We start from the raw sequence: 19,196 nt of genomic DNA, 5'->3' as shown, positions 1-19,196 counted from the left end.
TTTTTTTAAATAAAAAAAAAATAAATAAGCATTAAAAAAAAAAAAGTCCAAGAAACAGGACTAAGAAGATGTCTCTCTGTCTCTGTCTGTCTCTGTCTCGCTCTCGCTCTCTCTGTACGTTCTGGGACAGGAACTTGAGTGCAAGCGGTTTATCTGGGAGGTGCAGGAGGCCAGGACGAGGTGGGAAAGTGAGACAGGGAACGGGCCAGTGAAGGTGTGTGAGTCAGCTGGTCACCGTGGTGACTACTTGAGGGCTTCAGGGCCACCCCCCGGGGGCGCTGGAAAGTGTGGAGCCCCTACCCCACGGCCAGCCCACCCCAGAGGCAGGGGAGCCGGGCCATTTACAGCCCATCCCCCTCAGCCGTAGTAGGTCGAGGGCTGCTCCTGAGGGCCTCGCGTCCCTGGCATCTGGTGAGCAGGCTCTCGTAGACAAAGAGCGCTCGTGCTGGTACTTGGAGGCCAGGTGTCCGTGACCTGAAGACAGAGGGGACGGCAGGCGGGGCACTGGCAGCCACGGCCAGGGGCCACCCTCCGGGGCTGGCAGATCCCCTGCTGTCTGCCTGCTGGAGTCGGGGATCTCGTTCCAGCCAGCGTGAGCCGCGTTGATGAACGAGATCTGCTCACGCGCACGTTCCACGGCCGCCTGTCTGCACGCGTGAGCCCAAATCGTGTGTAACACCTCAGGCATACGGAGGAGCGCGAGAACTCGCGCTCGTTTTAAGGAACAGTAATAAAGTGGACACAGCGTGCAAACACCACTTAGGCTAAAAAACAGAAAGGGGGCGCCTGGGTGGCTCCGTCGGGTGAGCGTGCAACTCTTGATTTCAGCTCGGGTCCTGATCCCAGGGTCGTGGGATCAAGTCCTAGGTCGTGCTGAGCATGGAGACTGCTTAAGATATTTTCTCTCTCTCTCTTTCCCCCTCTCCCTCACTCAGGCTCTCTCTCTCTCTCTCTCTAAAATAAAATTAAAAAAAAAATTAGAAAGTCTTCAGTATCTTTGAAGCAATTTAGGGACACCTCTCTCACTACATCCCCGTCCCAGCCCTGAACCAACAATTCGGCAAATTTTTCCGTCATCATTCCTTTGCTTTTCTTTACAGCTTTTACCGTATTGGTTAGTTTTGTCCGGTTTTGGAATCGACGTAAATGGAAGCACACTTCAGTCCTTTGTGACTTGCCTCCTTCGGTCAAGGTTGTATTTTTGAAATGCGCCCCGGTTGCCGGGGGAGTCGTATACGGTGCATCTCCGTTGCCTCCCAATATCCCGTCACATGGAAGTCCAACAATTTAGCGATCCGTCCCGCGGGCGATGGGCATCGTTTCCAGTCCGGGGATGATAGAAGTACCACTGTCGTGAATAGTCACGTCTCTCGGGGACTGTGCAAGCGTTCCCGCAGGTATATACCTAGGAGTCGAATTCCTGGCACAGGGTGGGGCATTTTTAATTCACTGGGTCGTAGCAAACTATTTTTCATAGTGGTTGCACCAGTCTCATCCCCATCAGCGATTTCTGAGCCTTCCCTTTGTTCCACATCCTGGCTGAGAGTTCTCCCTTATGCATTTATTTTCGCCTCTCCGCCAAGCCTGGAAATAACGTATCATTGTGGTTTGCCTCTGAGTTTCCCTCGTTACAAACGAGGCTGAGTATCTTTCCATCCCTTTATTGGAGATCTGTGTTTTCTGTTTTGTGACGGGCCTATTTATAGTTTTATCCTTCCCCCCCCCCCATGGGATTGTTTCTCTTTTTCTTATTTTTATTGAGCGGTAGGACTTATCTATCTATTCTGGATAGTGATAAAGGAATGATTAACTGTACTAAAATGAGGAACTTCCGGAAGCCTGGGTGGCTCAGTCAGTTGAGCATCTGACTTCGGTTCAAGTCGTGATCCCGCAGTTCGTGGGATCGAGCCCCACATCGGGCTCTGTGCGCTGGCAGCTCAGAGCCTGGAGCCTGCTTCACATCCTGTGTCTCCCTCTCTCTCTGCCCCTCCCCCCTCACACTCTGTCTCTCTCTCAAAAATAAATAAACATTAAAATTTTTTTTTAAATAAAAGGAGGAACTTCCACTTATTAAAAGATTAAGTGAATAAAAAATAAACCACAAACCCGGAGAAAATCTGTCTGTGATACATGCCAAGGGTGACAGGTAGGGTTGATCAGCAACTCCTACCAGGTAATAATAAAACGTCTGACCCTCCGATCTGGGTAATCGGACTGTTTGTCTACCTCTGCATGAATTCCACGTTGCCTTCATCATTACAGCTTTATAATAAGTCTTAATACCTGGTAGGGCCCATTCTCCCATCCTGTCATCTTAACAGTCACTTAGCTATTCTCGGCTCTTTGCAGTTCTAGATACATTTTAGTTTTTTTTAATGTTTATTTTTGAGAGAGAGAGAGAGAGAGAGAGACAGAGCATGAGTCAGGGAGGGGCAGAGAGAGAAGGAGACACAGGATCGGAAGCAGGCTCCAGGCTCCGAGCTGTCAGCACAGAGCCGGACGTGGGGCTTGAACCCACGAACCGTGAGATCGTGACCTGAGCCGAAGTCGTACGCTCAACCGACGGAGCCACCCAGGTGCCCCTAAACCTTCTTATTCTTATAGCGTGCAGATTCTTTTGGATTTTTCTATGTCTGTAATCATTCCTTTCTGGTCCTTAAAACCTGCACCTGTACTGCATGAACTTTCTGCTCAATGCTGAATAGACGTGATGACCATAGTGCTCTGGTCTCGCCCTGATCCTCTGATCCTAGGAGGGTGGTTTCAACATTCCCTCATTAAGTGTAATTGTTGACGTGGGTTTCTTGTAGACCGGTGGTTCTTGAAGTCCAGCCACACTAGAGTTACCCGAAGGGCCCATGCAGACACAGCCCACTGCCCCTGTCCACACCCTGACCCCAGAGTTTCTGACTCAGTAGGTCCGGGGAGGCCCGAGGGCTTCGTTTGGGAGGAGTTCCCTCTCAGTGCTGCTGCTGCTGGTCTGGGGACCACGCCATGAGAACATCTGCTGTCGATATTCCTCATCAGGTTAAAGCAGCTCCTTCCTGGGGACCCTGGGTGGCTCAGATAAGCGTCCGACTTCGGCTCGGGTCATGATCTCACGGTTCGTGAGTTCGAGCCCCACGTCGGGCTCTGTGCTGTTGGCTGGGAGCCTGGAGCCTGCTTCGGATTCTGTGTCTCCCTCTCTCTCTGCCCCTCCCCCACTCATGCTCTGTCTCTCTCTCCCTCCCTCTCTCTCAAAAAATAAACATTTTTTTAAAAAAGCAGCTCCTTTCTATGCTTAGCTTAAGTTTTATTTTAAGCTAAAATAAATATTAAAATAAAACTTTCCATTTTAATGGAAGTTTTATCAACTGTCTTTTTCTGATTTATTGAGATCACTGTGTAAATTGTCTTTGATTTATGAGGCCATCGGACTGATTTTCTTTTTTTTTTTTTTTTTTTTTTTTTTTTTTTTCAACATTTATTTATTTTTGGGACAGAGAGAGACAGAGCATGAACGGGGGAGGGGCAGAGAGAGAGGGAGACACAGAATCGGAAACAGGCTCCAGGCTCTGAGCCATCAGCCCAGAGCCTGACGCGGGGCTCGAACTCCCGGACCGCGAGATCGTGACCTGGCTGAAGTCGGACGCTTAACCGACTGCGCCACCCAGGCGCCCCCATCGGACTGATTTTCTAAGGCGATCTGGGATCGGCCTAATTTGATCCGATATTGTATCCTCTTTGCATTTAGTTTGCCGAAGTTTTGCTTACAATTTTTGTATTTATGAATTCACTGCTGTGCCTACAGGCTTCCTTTTCCATGCTGCTCTCGTCGAAGCCGGGACCTAGCTCAGATTCAGTGCTAACAAACGGACGTTCCCATTACGCCCTGATCGTTGTATATATCCTGCCATGCCGCCGTTGCCCAGTGGCCTTGCTTCGCTCCTCACCTGTGAGCTTCGTAAAGGCGGGGTCCACATCTGCGCATTCGCTTCCCCGGAATCTACCACGAGGCTGGACACGCCGCAGGGATGATTGCGCCCGTATAAAACAGGGGTGAGGATCAAGCGGCTGCTACGGAGAGGATGAATGAGGCACTGGTCCTGCAGGGTTGGAGAACGGAAAGTCAAGAAACGCACATTTGCGGGCTGCTCCCAGTCTGCCAGGCCTGGGTCTAGTCCTCCTCGAACGATCCGGGAAGACAAGCATCGTCCACACTTTACAGATGAGAAACGGAGGCTCAGACGTAGGAGATCTCTCGTCACATTTGCCGCCACAGAGGGTTGAAGGCAGCGACCTCTCCACGTCCTTTTATAAGGGCCCACGTGTGGCGGGGATCACCTGGCGCGTTGCCTTCCTTCCGATAATGGGAACAAGATGGCTGATTCTGCTTCCTGTTTTTGCACGGTCTGCCGGGAAGCTCAGATCCCAAATCTGAGCTTAACCACACTTTCATATCTTTGTTTGTCCTTTCTTCCTGTGGCCTCTATTTCTTAAAATTTTCCTGCTTTGGTGTCCTTCCCTTCCTCTATTTTTTAATCATCGATTTGCTGACTGTTTCCTTACGATAAATGGTCTCAAATCCCTTGAAAAATCATTCCCGTCAAGGGAATTAAAAAAAAACAAAAACAAAATATGTAACTATAAGGGCTGAGTGGCCCCGTACCTTCCTGGGTAGTGTTACTCACATAAAAACTCATCTCTGAGTCATGCCCTGCCCAGCCCTGCTCAGGCCCCTGCTTGCCGGAGCCTTGGGAATTACCCGGGGCGGCCGTCATTTCTGTGATTGAGATGTTTCCGATTAAGATAATTACCGCTGAGATGCAGCTTCGCAGGATGCCGAGGCACTTAAAGACCCAGGGAGAGTTCAAAGAAGCAAGTGCGGAATGAACTTTAATGCTGGCCTCAAACTCTTCAAAGACAGCATTGCTTCAGGAGTCGGCTTAACGGCCGCTTCTTTTCATCTGCTGGGTGAGGACACCCACACGTCTGCGGGCACTCACACCAGCACCGCGCACCCTGTGTTTTCGAGAGCGCGGTCCTTTCTAGGAACTCCGAGGGGGACTCCTGCCCCCCCTCCCCCGCCCCGGCATCCCACCAAAAGCCGTCTCAAATCCTCGCCACTGACATAACGAGAAAACGCTCGGAACCAGGAGGCCCCAGTCTTGGTGCCCCGACGGAGGAACGGGGCGCCAGCCCCTCGGGACCCTGGCCTTGTGACAACTTGCCCACTACTTACTGACTTCAGCTTCAAGTCAGAGGGGAGTGGCCGCGGGCACATCGTCGTGGGCACAGGAGACCCTCCACAGCCCGCCCCCCGGTGGGCGGAGGGTGTTTGCATCCACTCTGCTCATCAAAGCGTTGGCCGTAGCCAGACTTCTTAAGCGTAAAAAAAAAAAAAAAAAGCTTATTATCAGGAGAAAGCGGGTAAGGGACTCCTTGGGTGGCAGTGCAGACAAATCGGGGCTTCTGAGCCAAACCACACCTGTCTTTCCGATGACCTCAAGTTACCGCTCCCGTTTACCGAGCACCGGGCGCCATGCCAAGCACCTTAGACCATCTCTTACTCTGCTCACAGCACCAGCCCGAGATGGGGACTGTTACCATCCCCGCCTTACCAATGAGGAAAGTCAGGCGCAGAGAGGTTAAGCGACCTGCCCAAGGTCACAGAGCTGGCGACGGCCAAGCCAGGAAGCCCACCCTGGCGGCCTGGCTCCCGATGGGCTCCTCGCTGGGCTACGGCCATTGCCGCGTATTGCCTGGGCACATAGCACTGCTCAGGAAACATCTAACAGGCGAGACGGAAGTGTCTCTCTCTCTCCGTCGGCGGAGCTCTCGCCCAGGAGCAACGGGCAGGTACAGGTGGGCGGATGAGCCTCAGTCCGCTCCCGTGTTGGCACACCAGTCGCTCCAGCGCCACAAACAGGGAGGCAGGAAACACGGAGGCACTGCACGCCTCCATCGGTCACCGGGTCCTCAACGCGGGACTTTGGCCTGCTTGCACTGAAGGCACCCTTGACCCCTTCATCTCTGTCCAGGAAGCTATCAGGAGGGCCCGGTGTCCCAAGGCGGGGGGAGGGAGGGAGGTGTAGGAAGGAACAGGTTGAAAGCTCAGCGCTGGGACCTGGGATGTCCCTTCCGTGAGGGATCTTTCTCCCGGACCACTCTCTTTCTCCTCTGCGCTCGGGAAGGCTAGTGAGCAGCCTCTTCCCTCATCTGTAATGTGGATGTGACTCGGCAGGCCGCCTGCCCTGGCGAGGACCACGTTCCCAGAGTCCCTTGCACCCACACGCGGGCACTGAGTTCCCACGGTGATGTGTGTCCCCTCCGGCCTGATGTCGTTTCTCCTCTCTCCTCTTTTCTGCCGGCTGGAGGCCAACGCCCAGGGGGACCTTGGACATCACGATGGCAGGGCCTCCGCCAGCCGGGGCCCCCGAGCGACTGTGTGGAGCAGAACTCTCTAGTCCACCCGGCGCACCACACATGGGGCACACAACGCCCACCTCAGACTGTGGGCACGAGCAGGAAACAAACACGCGCTGCGTCTGAGCCGCGACCCGTGTTACCGTCTATTCGCTGGAACCGCGAGCCTCCCCGAAACGAACGCTTCCCCACGTCCCCCAAAGCACCCATCTCCCTTTCTTTCTCCTCCACCGCATCACCATTTCCCCAGTCAAGGAGGCTAGAGACCTTCTAGATGCTTCGTCTAGAGAGACTCGTGAATGTGCACATCCGGGAACATTCTGACAATAACCCCGTTGTTCGTCACAGCAAAAAATTTTTTTAAAAAATGGAAAGAACCCAAGACCCCTTGACAGAAAGACATAACCAAATCCCATTCACGAAACGGAATACTACGTAGCCGTGCAAAGGAAAGGTGGCGATAGGCAGCGGGATAGGCCGACCGAATCTCACCAACACGGTGTTGCATGAAAAGGGCAAGACACGGAGTAACGGGAACGAATGTGGTTGGAAGCATCTAAACTCTAAAAACGGGCAGCGCTGAACAGCAGGTGGTTCCCAGATGCCGCCACGAGTGGTGAAATCGTAACGAGGGGCGGAGTGATGACAAACACAACATTCAGGGTAGCGAGAGGCCCCGGGTGTGGGAGGCGGGCGGGAAGGGTCACCCGCAGGACCGCGGAGGGGTTTGCAATGTTCTCTTTTGCAAAGAAAACAGGGCCGCGTAGACCCGGGTCCTGTCGTAATGAATCCCTTAAATCCTCCAGGAACATTATAAAGACTTTTTTGTAGCTGCGATCGGCTGCGTAGTAAATCGGTGAGTTAATAAGCCTGGAAAGCTGGCAGTTGCCCCTGACCCGCCTTGTTGCCTCGGTTCTCACACAAACGGGGAGTTGAACGCAGTCCTGCTCTCCGGCTGACGGCGGCGACCCTTTGACCCCGTCTTCGCGCCCGCCTCAGTTCTTACCGCCAAGCCGGTTCCCCGTCTAGAACGTTCTGTTAAAAAATCTAGACCAAACCACATCGCACCCTGCTCAGAGGGCTCCCCCTGCTTCAGAGCCACAGCGAAGCTCGTCCCTGTGAGAGCGATGGGGACCCGCCTTCTCTCCCAGGACATTCCCTTGCACCAGCTCCCTCCATTCGACACCGGGAGGCCTTTGGCCAGGTTCTAGAACACACAGAGTCAGCCCCCCATTCGGGGCTCTGGCCCCCGCTGCGCTCTCCACTGTGGCTCCTTCCCACTCTTTCTGTCCAGTCTGAGATACCACCTCCTGGAAGGCCTCCCTGACCACTTGTCTGAGGTAGGTCCCCTGGGGCTCCCAGCCGCACGCCCCCGTTTGTTTCCTTCGTGCCCCGAGCGTTATTTGGGGCTGGGTTACCGCATTGTCTGCTTGGGACATCAGACTATGAGCTCCGTGGAGGAGGAACCTCCATTGCGGTCTCAGTGGTGGGGGGCGCCATTTTCCCCCGTCCACTCTCCGGAAACTTCAACTTGTACTTTGACTCCCCAGCGTGGCCACAGTCTTTGGCCCAAAGCACAGCTCATTTTCACTAAAAAAAGAAAAAAAAGAAAAAGAGTTTGAATATACACACACGATGTGTAATTCTAATACATAAATCACGCAGGTAGTCGAATCATACCCACCTCGTAGCGTATTTTTTTTTTAATGGGCTCATTTTTTTTAAGGGCTTGTTGGTTTATTTATTTCTAGAGAGAGACAGAGGGAGAGAGAAATCCCAAGCAGCCTCCATGCTGACAGAAGACGCAGAGCCTGATGTGGGGCTTGAACCCACACGCCGTAAGATCATGACCTGAGCTGAGACCGAGAGTTGGCCGCTCGGCCGACCGAGCCACCCAGGTGCCCCCGCGTGGTGTCTTTTTTATCCCTTATGTATCTGCTTGCCTCCTTCCTCCTCCCTGCCACCATGGTAGTCAGTCTGTGCTTTCTCCATGGTTGTATAATCATAAAGCAATGCACACGCACGCACGCACAGCGGGGGCACTTTTGAGGGCACCGTGCCCCTGCTGACCACAGCGTGTGCACGCCATTTTGGGCTTCGGGTTTCTCACTCGCTGCCTTGTGGAAACCCCTCCACGTCAGTTGGGATCATTCCCATTCATTCTTATTAAATGACATACAACAGTCCCAGGTATGGACGACCCCAGAATTCAAAGACACCTTCTTGGCGCCTGGGTGGCTCAGTCGGTTGAGCACCTGACTCTGGATTGGGGCTCAGGTCATGATCCCAGGGTCATGGAATCGAGCCCCGCATCGGGCTCCATGCTGAGTGCGGAGCGTGCTTAAGATTCTCTCTCTCCCTCTGCCCCTCTCCCCCACTCACTCTGTCTCTGTCTCTCTCTCTTTCTCAAAATTAAAAAAATAATAATAATAACATCCAAAGACCCCTCTTGATAAACGTCCACACTATGTCCAGATGTTTTGTCATGATGAACAGGAAATCATTGGAATTTTTAACCCAGAACGATCAGAACCATCTGGGAAGTTTACAACATCCTGATAGCCAGGCCCAGGCGATTTGGCTCAGGGGGCCTGGCCTGACGGGTGAGGGTGGCCAGAAATCTGTATTTTTAATGACTCTTCCGGGAAATCCTGTGTGCACGCTAAGAGCCACAGGCCCTACAAGAAAATCTCAAAGTAGCAGGAGCTGTCTGGTTGTTGGAGGTGCCACCACAGCCTGGGTGATGTGGGGTCCCACAGCCCCCTGAACTTGCCGATTCTAGGTGGCGGAGATGGCGACCAGGCAGGGGCAGGGGCGGGCAGGCTTGGGAAGGCGGTATGGCCTGGGCCACTGATGCTCTGCTCTGGCTGCCCGTCAGAATCACCGGGCAGCTTCGTGCAACATCCCAAGGTCCAGACCGACCTTCCAAGGGCGGAGACTTTGCCCGGCTAGTTTCCAGCCTCCCCGGGTGACTCTTAACGGGCGGATGGGGTGAGGATCTGTACCGTGGCTGTGTAAGAACCCAGGCTACGGAGGTCCCCCGTCTGGACTCAAACCTGTCCTCTCCACCTAAGGGCTCTGTGACCCGGGCAAGTTCCTGCATGTCTCTGTGCCTCGGTTTCCTTGCCTATAAAGTGAGGGTGATAATAGTAACCACCTGCCAGCCTGCTGTGCAGAGCAAACGAGATGGTTATGTGGCAGGTGCACGGCACCCGCTGGCACACGGGTCACACTCGCCGACCTTAGGCCGTGGGAGACGTGCCATGACACCCAGTCGACCAGAATTCTTTCCGGGCCATCCCGGAGCCCCAGCCGCCCCAGCCTGACGCTCCGTCCTCCGGGGCTGCCGGCCGAGGCATAGGAGACCACGGAGTTGGGCAACCTCCTGCCAAGGCCCTGCAGTTACCGATTCATAATTCTGAAGAAAGCACGAGTCAGGCAGGTCCAGTGCCACGGAGCGTTGCCAGTTCCCACAGGAAAGACAGGCCCTCGCTTCCCGTCTGGGCCGGAGCCTGGTCAATCCCACGCAGCTGGGACCAGCGGGCTATCATGTAAAAGTTGCTGGGCCAGCCCTCCCGTCCCTTCCTCCCAAATCTGACCTTGGGGCCTCGAAGGGTCTCCATCCCCAAGATGAAGGCAGGAGTTAGGAGCTCTATACCCAGCGGTGGCCTGAGGAGGGTCTGTTGTACCACAGCAGGCATTATTTATTGAGCACTTACTATGTGCCAGGAGGTGTGCTGCCGAGCGTCTTACTGAAACCACGTGTGAACTCTCTGAGGCGGGCACAATCATTACGCCCATTTTACAGAGAAGAAAACACTCTGAGAGGTTCGGAGCCGAGAAGCGCCAAGTTCAGCGTCGGATCGTCCGACTCCGAGGCACTTGGCCTTTCCGCTGCCCCACGCTGCTTCGCCCGAGGCCTGGGGTGCGTGGGCAGAGCGTCTGGACACACTCTTCCCCCATCCTGTCTACACCCAGGTCTAGACCCTGGGGTGGGGGGAGGGGCAGTGTGCTTTGAGATGGGCGCCGTAGGGCTCTGGGAAAACGGGCCTCGTCCCCACTCACCCCACTCCATACCCTTACCCCGTCCTGGTCTTCTTTTGGTCCTGCTATGCCACGGACGCTCCCCTCCCTTCCCTACCTCCGGGCTTCGTCCTGTCCCCACGCCCGGAAGCTTGTTCCCTCGCTGACTGGTCCGTGACATTCTTCAGCCTCAGCCCAAATAGCTCCTCTGCTGGGAGGAGTCTGTCACCTTGCAAAAGCAGCCCCCGCCTCGCTTCTCTGCTCCTCATGCTCCGCTGCATGGCACTCGCCATCATTTCTAGTGATCTCTGTCTCTTTACTTGCTGCCTCCCTAGATGTGAACTCCCGAGGTTGGAGATTTTGCCTGGCAAACAGTAGATCCTCCCTGAATAGATTTTGAGTGAAGGGATGAGGGATACAGAAGGGTGCTGGGAAGATTTTTGCTGGGGCATAAATAACTGGCCCAGCCTAGCAGACTTTAGCCTGCCTTAGAGCACCCAACCTGACCTTCCCAGGGTCAAGGCTAACCTCTATGTCGGAGAAAACATAGCATGTTCTGGGGGAAATGGCCCGGGGGCCCCATCCTCCTGGGGGTTTCCAGGCCCTGGAAGGGAACACGCAGTGCAGCACAGGCAGCTGTCTGGGGCGGGAGGCGGGGGCTGGTCCTCAGGCTGGATGAAGCAACCCCTGGTGCTCTTAGGATCCACCAGCCTGAACTCAGGGGATCCCGGGTCTCAGCCTAGTGCCCCCAATGGTCCAGGACTGAGCACCAGCCCTGAAGGGAGGGTCCACAGGTAACATCTTTCTCCTGCTGACCCCGTGATTCTCATGAGGCAGCCGAGCTGGATTTCAGAGGGGACATGTGTGGCCCAGCTCACGGAGTCCAGAAAGCCCAGTCGGGGAGGGGGGTGGTGGCTAGCTGGCCGTGGTAGGCAGAATCATGCCTCCACCCCCCAAAGATGTCCACATCCAGGACTTTGTCTTGTGTCCAACCTGAGGGCATCCGGCAATGGGGGGCGGGGGCCGGAGTGGTGAGAAAAGCCTGCTTGCAAACTCACCCCAGTTCTCCCAATTCTAAGCACTTGCCTTCTAGAAAAGCCACATTCCCCACCTTTCACAAAACAGGATTTTCTCAGCAGAATCTGTGCCAGCTTCCCTTGGAGGTGGGCTTATTCTGATAAAAATCTGGCCACACAGGGGCACTGGAAGTCTGTTCAAGAGATTCTAAGTAAATCGTGGCGAGGAGGGGGCTTGGAGGGGGAGGCTGAGCACCTTCTCTAACCACCCAGAAGCAACCCAGCCCTGGGGCCAGCCTGAGTGTTTCTGTTCTGCACCTTGGTGGGGGGGGTTGGAAGGGTGCTGAGCAGAGGGAGTGATCTCCTGGGGCTCCAGAACAAGTCCACCTGGCCTTTTGTGGGGCAGGAAGGATGCTGGTAAGGGCACACACCTCAGCTTCCCCCATTGCCACACTCACAATGCAACCTTCCGGCCACAGCCCAGACCCTTGCCCTGCCGCACTGGCTTGGCCCCGACAGCCTAGCACTTGACCCCTGGACTTGCATGTATGTGGCTGGATCACTGCCCGTGGCAGCCCTAACTCATCCTGTGGCCAAGACGGAGCAAACTCACCGCCTTACCAAACTTTGGGCCTGGCAGCCCCAAGTTCTGCAGGGGCCAGGCAAGCAAACGCTTCGGCTGCAAGCAACTTCTCTGTTCTTACCGACAGGCTCTAATCCCGAAGAAGGACCCAAATGGGACTCAAACCATTCGTGTTGCTGCAGATTTATTAGCCAGTGGTAGAAACCCAGCTGGGCCCATATGGGACACATGTGTAACTGGCACACATCTGGAGAAAACCTCCCACCCCTCGCCCCTCCCCTCACGCTCAGAGCCGTTCATTCCCAGAGTGTCCCGCTGTGAGCTATGTTGGTGGATCTGCCCCTTTGGGCTCCCTCTCCTGAAGCACAGCAGGACATGGAAACGTTGACCAGAGGGCAACAGAAAGCCTAGGACCTATTCTACCAGGGGTCTCCCCTCCTGCAGAACAAGGTGCAAGGCCAAGGAAGCAGCCTATGCATCGTGGAGGACATCTCACCCTTGCACGTGCAGGCTTCCCAATCTCCGGGAATTCCCAACATACTTTCTCTTTTAAAATTTATTTCTAAGTAATCTTTACACCCTATGTGGGGCTCAAACCCACAACCCCGGCACACTCCACCGACTGAGCCAGCCAAGTGCCCCCAACTCACACTATCACCTCCAAGAAATTCCAGGAGGTCTTTGGACAAAGCCAGATTTCTGGATTCAGATGATGGGGCAATGATAAGGCTAAGGGCCAACAATCATTCCTTCAAGACACATCTGGAAACGACCAACTATGTGAAAGCTCATGCCGGGCACTGCGTGGGGTGTAGAGTTCAACATCTGGTCAGAAGCTTGGCAGGTAGACGGATGATCCCACCTTGATCCAAATGGGCCCCACCTCCTTCCCTCTGGGGGAAGCTATGGGTAGACTCTCTCCTGCGTGGAGGGATCTAACGTTAGGGCTGCTCCCCTGCAGGGTGAGAGGCAATCACACCAAAGCAGAAGTGTGGGTCCTTCCTCCATTAGGACCCGCAGGCCAAGATGGCAGATGAGATGCATGGATGTTTCTAGACCCCAAAGTGCATGAGATCTCAAACAGAGGATTTGGGGGTGAGAAGGGGTAAGTTTGAAGGAGTCCCCATGGGTCTTGTCCACATGAGAGGCTTTCAAGAAATGAGAACTTTCTTCTTGAGAGGCCAACAAGAATCAAGCCTGAAAACCAAATGGGTTGCAACACTACTAGGGAAAAGGCTTCTGAGAGAGACAGTCACCCTCGGCGTGCTATCTGGAACCTTGGGGTCTCTTGACGCTTATTGTTCAGGGCCCCCCGATGTCCCACCCCAGGGGGAGATGACAATGGGGGGGGATGGGCTCAGGGCACCATGTTCCACCACTTGAAGGAGAAGGGCTGCCGGCGCACGTTGGTGCCGCAGTGCACCTCCCCGTGCAGCATGTGGTACGGGGTGAAGTCGTCGATGAAGGTGCAGTGGAGGCCCAACGGCTCCAGCAGGGACCGCACCTTCTCCTCCAGGCAGCAGCGGCCGTCGATGATGGGCCCGAAGGGCTTGGGGATGCCCAGGTGCTTCCCCAGCACCAGCATGTTCACCTGCAAAGACGCGGGGTCCCGGGTCAGGGGCGACACTTCCTCATCAGCTCCACATCAACACCTGCACCATACCTGGCCGGACCTGCGTCTGTCTTCCAGGCGACCCTGAAAACAGCTCCTCACTCTTGCACGCAGGGGAGAGGCACCGCGGTGGGGGAGAACTCTGGCCAGCTGTGCATTGCCAAGGGAGCAACCGCTGAGCTCCCAGGGACAGCTTATTTCCCCAGCGACTGCCCTCCTCACTGGTGGATCGTGGCCGCGGCCATGTTTGTGCCGCAGAAGCCCAGCTTCCTACGTTGGAGCTGATTGGACCAGGGCAGACATCTGATCCACGCTGGACCAATCAGATTCTCTCTCTCTTGTGTTTGAAGATGACCCGAGGGGGCCGGCCCGGTAGATCTCTGCCTACCCCTGTATCCGTGTGTATGTTTATATTCCTCCCCAGGAACAGAGAAGCAAAGGAAGCCAAGCTGGGGCAAGGGAAGGGGGAGGGAGTGGATGATGGAGACGCAGAGATGAGAGATGGTCCCGGGCCCTCCTGAAGCCGCCACTGCAGCCATCCCTGCCCTCGGCTTTCATGGCATCCTTGCATTAGACCTCCTGCTCTGGCCGAAGCCGGCTCCCGTGGCCCCGTGTCTTGCAAGCACCAGAGGCACTTGCATAATTGCAAGCCTGCCTTAAACATGAGAGGAGGGGAAACTGAGTTTTGCAAATGGGGAAATCGAGGAGGGCGAAAGGTCAGCCAGAAAGGGGAAGGGAGATTGGGGAGATGTAGCAAGGGTGGTGTGGACAGGCCCCCTGTGAGGCCCTGATGATGGGCGAGCTGAGTTCCTCTGTTGGGGGGGGGGGTGGAGGTGGATGGGGGCTGGAGGAGGGGAGTGACAGGAGGGGAGGGGAGGGGAGGGGAGCTGGGTCATCTACAGCCATGCTACTCAAAGTGTGGTCCCCGGAGAGCAGCCTGAGCGCCACCTGGGTGCTGGTTAGAGGAGCAGCAGTGTCTCAGGCCCTGCCTCGGACCTGCTCAATCAGGACACATGGGGTGGGGCCCCAGCAGTCTACCTAGTCCAGAGGCAAAGCCCTCAGGACTCAACGGAAGACCACTGCTCCCACGAAGCCTTCTTGGATTGCCAGTCCTACCTCTCAGGCTGGAAGTGCTTTGTCCCACCTCTCAACTGCCACTTGGTTTTATTATACAAAAGCATCATTGGGATATGCCCTAAGAGAGGTGGAGAGAGTTTCTCTCTCACTAGATCAGACTCCCTCCTTGAAAGCAGCAAGCAGCCTTAATCATTTCTGTGTCTCTAACAGTGTACCCTAAATATATGGGGAATGGGGGTACAGCTGCAGGCTCAGAGAGAGAACACAAGGGACATCTGAGCTTTCAGCTGACCTGCACTGTGGGGCACACACGACCTCATGCGATCATTGGTTCACTCCACAAATATCATGTAGGTCCCTGGGGGAAGTGAAGGGCCCTTCCCTGATGGCCCCTGAACAAAGGGCTTCGCCAATGAACATTCCATAGTGGCCAGGACAGTCAGCCAACTAGAGCCCTTCTGGGGCCCATCATGGGACCCTGATTCTCTCTGCCACCCCCATCAGTCACCGTAATCCCAAACACGGCAGCAACCAAATGTCTTGCCCCTCTGGGGAGCAGAAGCGTGGAGCCTAATCTGATGAAACAGATTTAAGTCATGAACAGGGGCCTCACCAAGTCAGGGAAGAAGGCCACTGCCTTTCTCCTCTCAATCTTGAAGAGCTGAGGGATGTCGATGATGTCCTGCTCGGTCAGGCCCAGCTCCCGCTTGAGTACCTCCCGGTTCCAGTCGATGCAGCTCTAAGGGGGGTGGGTAGAGTTGGAGAGACCTTGCCAGCGTGCATCGGGGGGAACCCAAGAGGTCATGTCTGGTTAAGGAGACAGGCTTCCCAGTTGCCCGTAGACCAGCTCTCCACACAAAACGTACCTGTCCTTGGGTCCCACCCTTCACAGGCCCAGCCGACTCGCTGGGTCAGCTCCAGAGTTTTCCAGAGCGTTCCATCTTTGGCCCTCTTCCCTTCTCTAGATCTTTCACGCTTTAGGGGCTCTCCTTCAGCCTCATGCTTGAAAATACCATCTAGACACAGACAACTCCCAAATGTCTGTGTCCCAGCCACTCTCTAGAGCTCTCTAGAGTTCTCTTTCCGGAACTCAGATTTACACATACAACCACCACTTGGCATCTTCGCCTGGATGTCTAATTGGCACATCAGATAGAACGTGTCCAAAGACAAAGTCTTCATTTCCACTCCCCCCTCCAGGCGCCGCCACCCCCCCCCCCGGGGTCCTTCAGCTCTGTCATTGCAGTCAGCTGCTTGTGCCAGAAGCCTTGCCTTCGTGCCAGTGACTCCATTCCCCTCCCTTCACACCCATCTTCAACAGGTGCCACGGGCTCCACCTCTAGAATCTGTCCCCAATGTGACCTCTTCACGTCCCCTCCACCACATCCACCTGGTGACAGCCACCCTAACCACTGCCTGGTTGACAACAAGGGCTTCCTAATTGGTCTCCTTGCTGCATCTGCTTTGGGGCCACGTGGCAACCATCATAATGACCTCCAGCTGCGTTAGTAGACTTGACCAAGGGCCTTGCTGCCCCTCTGAAACCCTTCCTTTGTTCCCGCCCGAGGCCACACCTCCCTCCAGTTGCTAACAGCCAATGGTGAGTACAACAAGGACACTAAGGCAAACCTATTTCTGGGAGACAGGGGACTCCTCTGCTGGCCAACAGCGGCTTGGGGAAACCTCCACGGCTTTGCTAAACTTGTCTGAGACTGCATGGCAGGGATGCCCCCCTCGGCCTTCCTCCCCTCCGCACCCCCCCCCCATCAGGGTCTGCTCTCCCAGGTCCCTCCAGCTCCCTTCCTCTTTCTCGGGGACAGGCACTGTCCCTAATAGGATCTCTGCGTGTTGAACCCCGTCTTGGCATTTGCTTCTTAGAAGAGAGTGCGTTGGTATTCTGTTTGTCCTTCCAGAACCCCTACGTACCCTTCTCCCCTGCTCTGTGCCTTCAGAGGCTGGTCCTTGCCAGTCAGGGGCTCCCATGCCCTCTGGCTTCTGGTCGGATTTGGCCAATGGGGCACTGACAGGAGGTGGGGGTGATAGAGTGCAGTTGGGATATTTGCTCCTGCACCTACCTCACTGCCAGGTCACTGCAGGCTGGCCAGGACGGTCACAGCTCCTATCTCACAGCCCTCTTTTCATGGTGACCCATCCCATCCCAGTTCCAGTACCCCCCCCCAACTAATTCCTTCAGGTCTAGGTGTCACCATAGCTCCCCTCCCCTTAGCCTGGGGACACTGCACAGTCCCCTACTGACTTCCTCCAATCCTGCCTGTGCCTTTGTAAATATTCCCTTGGTAAAGCTGTTCCACCGTTATCCAGCTTGAAGCATTTCCTGCCGGGATCTGATGTCACCCCACCCACCCCTGCTATGAAATATTGCTATATTGTCAACACAGCAGCAGAGAGATCCTTTCAAAGCATAAATCAGATCGGGTCCCTCCTCTGCCCAAATCCCCTGGCGGCCTCATATCTCTGAGCCATAGCCAAAGTCCTTGTGGTCCCCTCCATCACTTGATGACCCAGCCTCCCCTCACTCCACAACCCCCTGGCTTGTCCCCAGACAGTCCATGCCCCTGCATTCTACCTCAAGGTCATCGTGTGGGCTGTTCCCTCTGCCTGAATGCACGTCCTTCCCACATGCACACAGCTTACCCTTCATTTCTCCAGGGGCAGAGGAGGGATTGGAGCCCCTCTGTCTGGGCCAGTTCCAGCCTGGGCTTTCACAGACCCCGAGCCTCAGACTCTGTCCCCGTTGCTGTCCCCAGCCACGCCCACCTTGCGCTCACAGCCCTTGGCCCTGTACCTGCACAAACTTGTTGTAGCTGATGAGGTTTGCATTGGAGAGGACCTGGTTGATGGAGACGGTGCTGATCTGCTTGTCACCTGTGAGGGAGAGACCGACACTAGACGAGGGGCAGGAACAGTGCCAGCGGTGAGGGTCACCTGCTCTGGGAGGCAGCCAGGCAGAGGCCAAGTTCACAGCTACTGGTCTTGTGAGACCAGCTCTCTGGTCTTTCTGGACACTGGGTAGGCACCACCCAGCAGAGCTCAGCCTGGCCACTGTGCGAGCCTGGATGTGGGAGGGGTGGGAGGGACAGGTGACCACAGCACCGTGCACTTTAGACCTTCCTTTGAGTGCACGGGAAGTGGTGATGACTTTTACTGGAAATGCCCACCCGTTCCAGGGCACTGGGTGGCGACTCCTTTCGCCGAGGGGTGGTAGTGGGGCCGGTCACCCACCTGCCCATCAGTGCCAGCCCCGATGGACACCACTGGACCCTGTCCCTGCCCTCCACAAGGCGACCGCCTGGCAAAGGGGCTTCCCGGAGGCCCAGCTTGGGGTCAGCCAGCTGGGGTCCAGTCCCAGCTCCGTCGCGTTCTTGCTGAGCCCCCTGGGCCAGTAACTTCCCCGACTTCCCCATGTTCTTGGGTATGGAGCGGGAGGGGGCAGTAATCTGTGAGGTCAGCAGGGGAAAGGGCATGGAGCATGGCCTGGGGCGTGGCACACGGGGGGGGTGACTGGCGAGCCGTGCTGGGCCTCCACGGCCACTGCTCCACAGGATGGGGCAGCACGGTGGCTGCGGGTGGCCTGACGGCTGTGAACGGCCGCCGTCTCCTTCCTAGCTGGGCGGCTGGGGTAACCGCTTGGCCTGTTCCTGGGTCTCGTTCACGGTCAGTGTGGTCCTTCCAGGAAAGATAAACATGGTCTTGCCTCCACCTGGTACATAACACCTGGATCTGAGGCTTTTTAAGGTTTGGGCTCAGAGGCATTAACCATGGTCCCTATGGGAACAACGGGGCGGGGAAGACTATTCCTTTCGTCTTACAGCTGGGGCTCCAGGGTGGTGGCGGGAAGGGGATGAGGATCTTAAAATGCAAAGAAAGGGACTGGAAAGTTCTACCTGAGCGCTTCTGAGTTCTGCAGAAGCTTTTCTCTTGGAGGTAGGTTTGGCCCAGGATATCATTTACCACCTACGAGGCCAAGAAAATCTATGATCCACCCCTGCCCCCCAGCCAAAGGTTTTTGCCCCGAGACCCCCAGGGACCCTGTCAGAGAGGAAGGCCCCTCTAGGAGCCATGTGGTCTTGGTGGGGAAAGGAATTTGAGCCAACAAGCTTGCCCATCCACTGTGGCCCACGCCAGCAAGCTCTCTCAGAGCTCCTTCTAAGCAAAATGAAAATGCGGGGCCCTTTGCTCAAAGAGCAGAGGAAAAAAAGTATCACCAAAAGTATTAAAATATAACTTTGGCTTTCCTCCGCGGTCTCCCTCCTGCCCTAGCAGGTGGGGTGTTTTGTTTTTTTTTTTTATTTTTTGTATCTTTATTTACTTTTGAGAGAGAGACAGAATATGAGCAGGGGAGGAGCAGAGAGGGAGACACAGAATCCGAAGCGGGCTCCAGGCTCCAAGCTGTCAGCACAGAGCCCGACGCGGGGCTCGAACCCACGAACCGCGAGATCGTGACCCGAGCCGAAGTCAG

At 55.4% G+C, this 19,196-nt stretch overlaps 1 protein-coding gene and 2 long non-coding RNA genes across 4 annotated transcripts in view; 1 reads left to right on the top strand and 2 right to left on the bottom strand.

The window, feature by feature from the left end:
* Positions 1 to 1,170: 1,170 nt before the first annotated feature.
* LOC116738248 lies at positions 1,171 to 4,017 on the bottom strand. The gene is made up of 2 exons (XR_004343951.1): positions 3,933 to 4,017; positions 1,171 to 1,584 (listed from the first exon to the last, which is right to left on the bottom strand). It is a non-coding gene; the product is annotated as an uncharacterized LOC116738248 (long non-coding RNA).
* On the top strand, positions 1,326 to 8,082 carry LOC115520860. The gene is made up of 2 exons (XR_003970879.1): positions 1,326 to 1,397; positions 3,791 to 8,082. It is a non-coding gene; the product is annotated as an uncharacterized LOC115520860 (long non-coding RNA).
* Positions 8,083 to 12,194: 4,112 nt separating this feature from the next.
* Positions 12,195 to 19,196, bottom strand: part of PADI3 (peptidyl arginine deiminase 3) — a 31,554-nt gene continuing 24,552 nt past the window's right edge. For both annotated transcript variants that reach the window (XM_030325594.2, XM_030325595.1), the window contains exons 14-16: positions 17,523 to 17,602; positions 15,330 to 15,455; positions 12,195 to 13,618 (exon numbers count right to left, since the gene is read on the bottom strand). In XM_030325594.2, the coding sequence (XP_030181454.1) occupies positions 13,385 to 13,618; positions 15,330 to 15,455; positions 17,523 to 17,602 (440 nt within the window). In that variant the 3' untranslated portion in view covers positions 12,195 to 13,384. The remainder of the gene's footprint in view (positions 13,619 to 15,329; positions 15,456 to 17,522; positions 17,603 to 19,196) is intronic.

The sequence above is a fragment of the Lynx canadensis genome, chromosome C1 (genome assembly GCF_007474595.2).
Source record: "Lynx canadensis isolate LIC74 chromosome C1, mLynCan4.pri.v2, whole genome shotgun sequence".
Lineage (NCBI taxonomy): Eukaryota > Metazoa > Chordata > Mammalia > Carnivora > Felidae > Lynx > Lynx canadensis.
The sequence above is the reverse complement of the archived record's forward strand: the minus strand, read 5'-3'. Positions and strand labels throughout refer to the sequence as shown.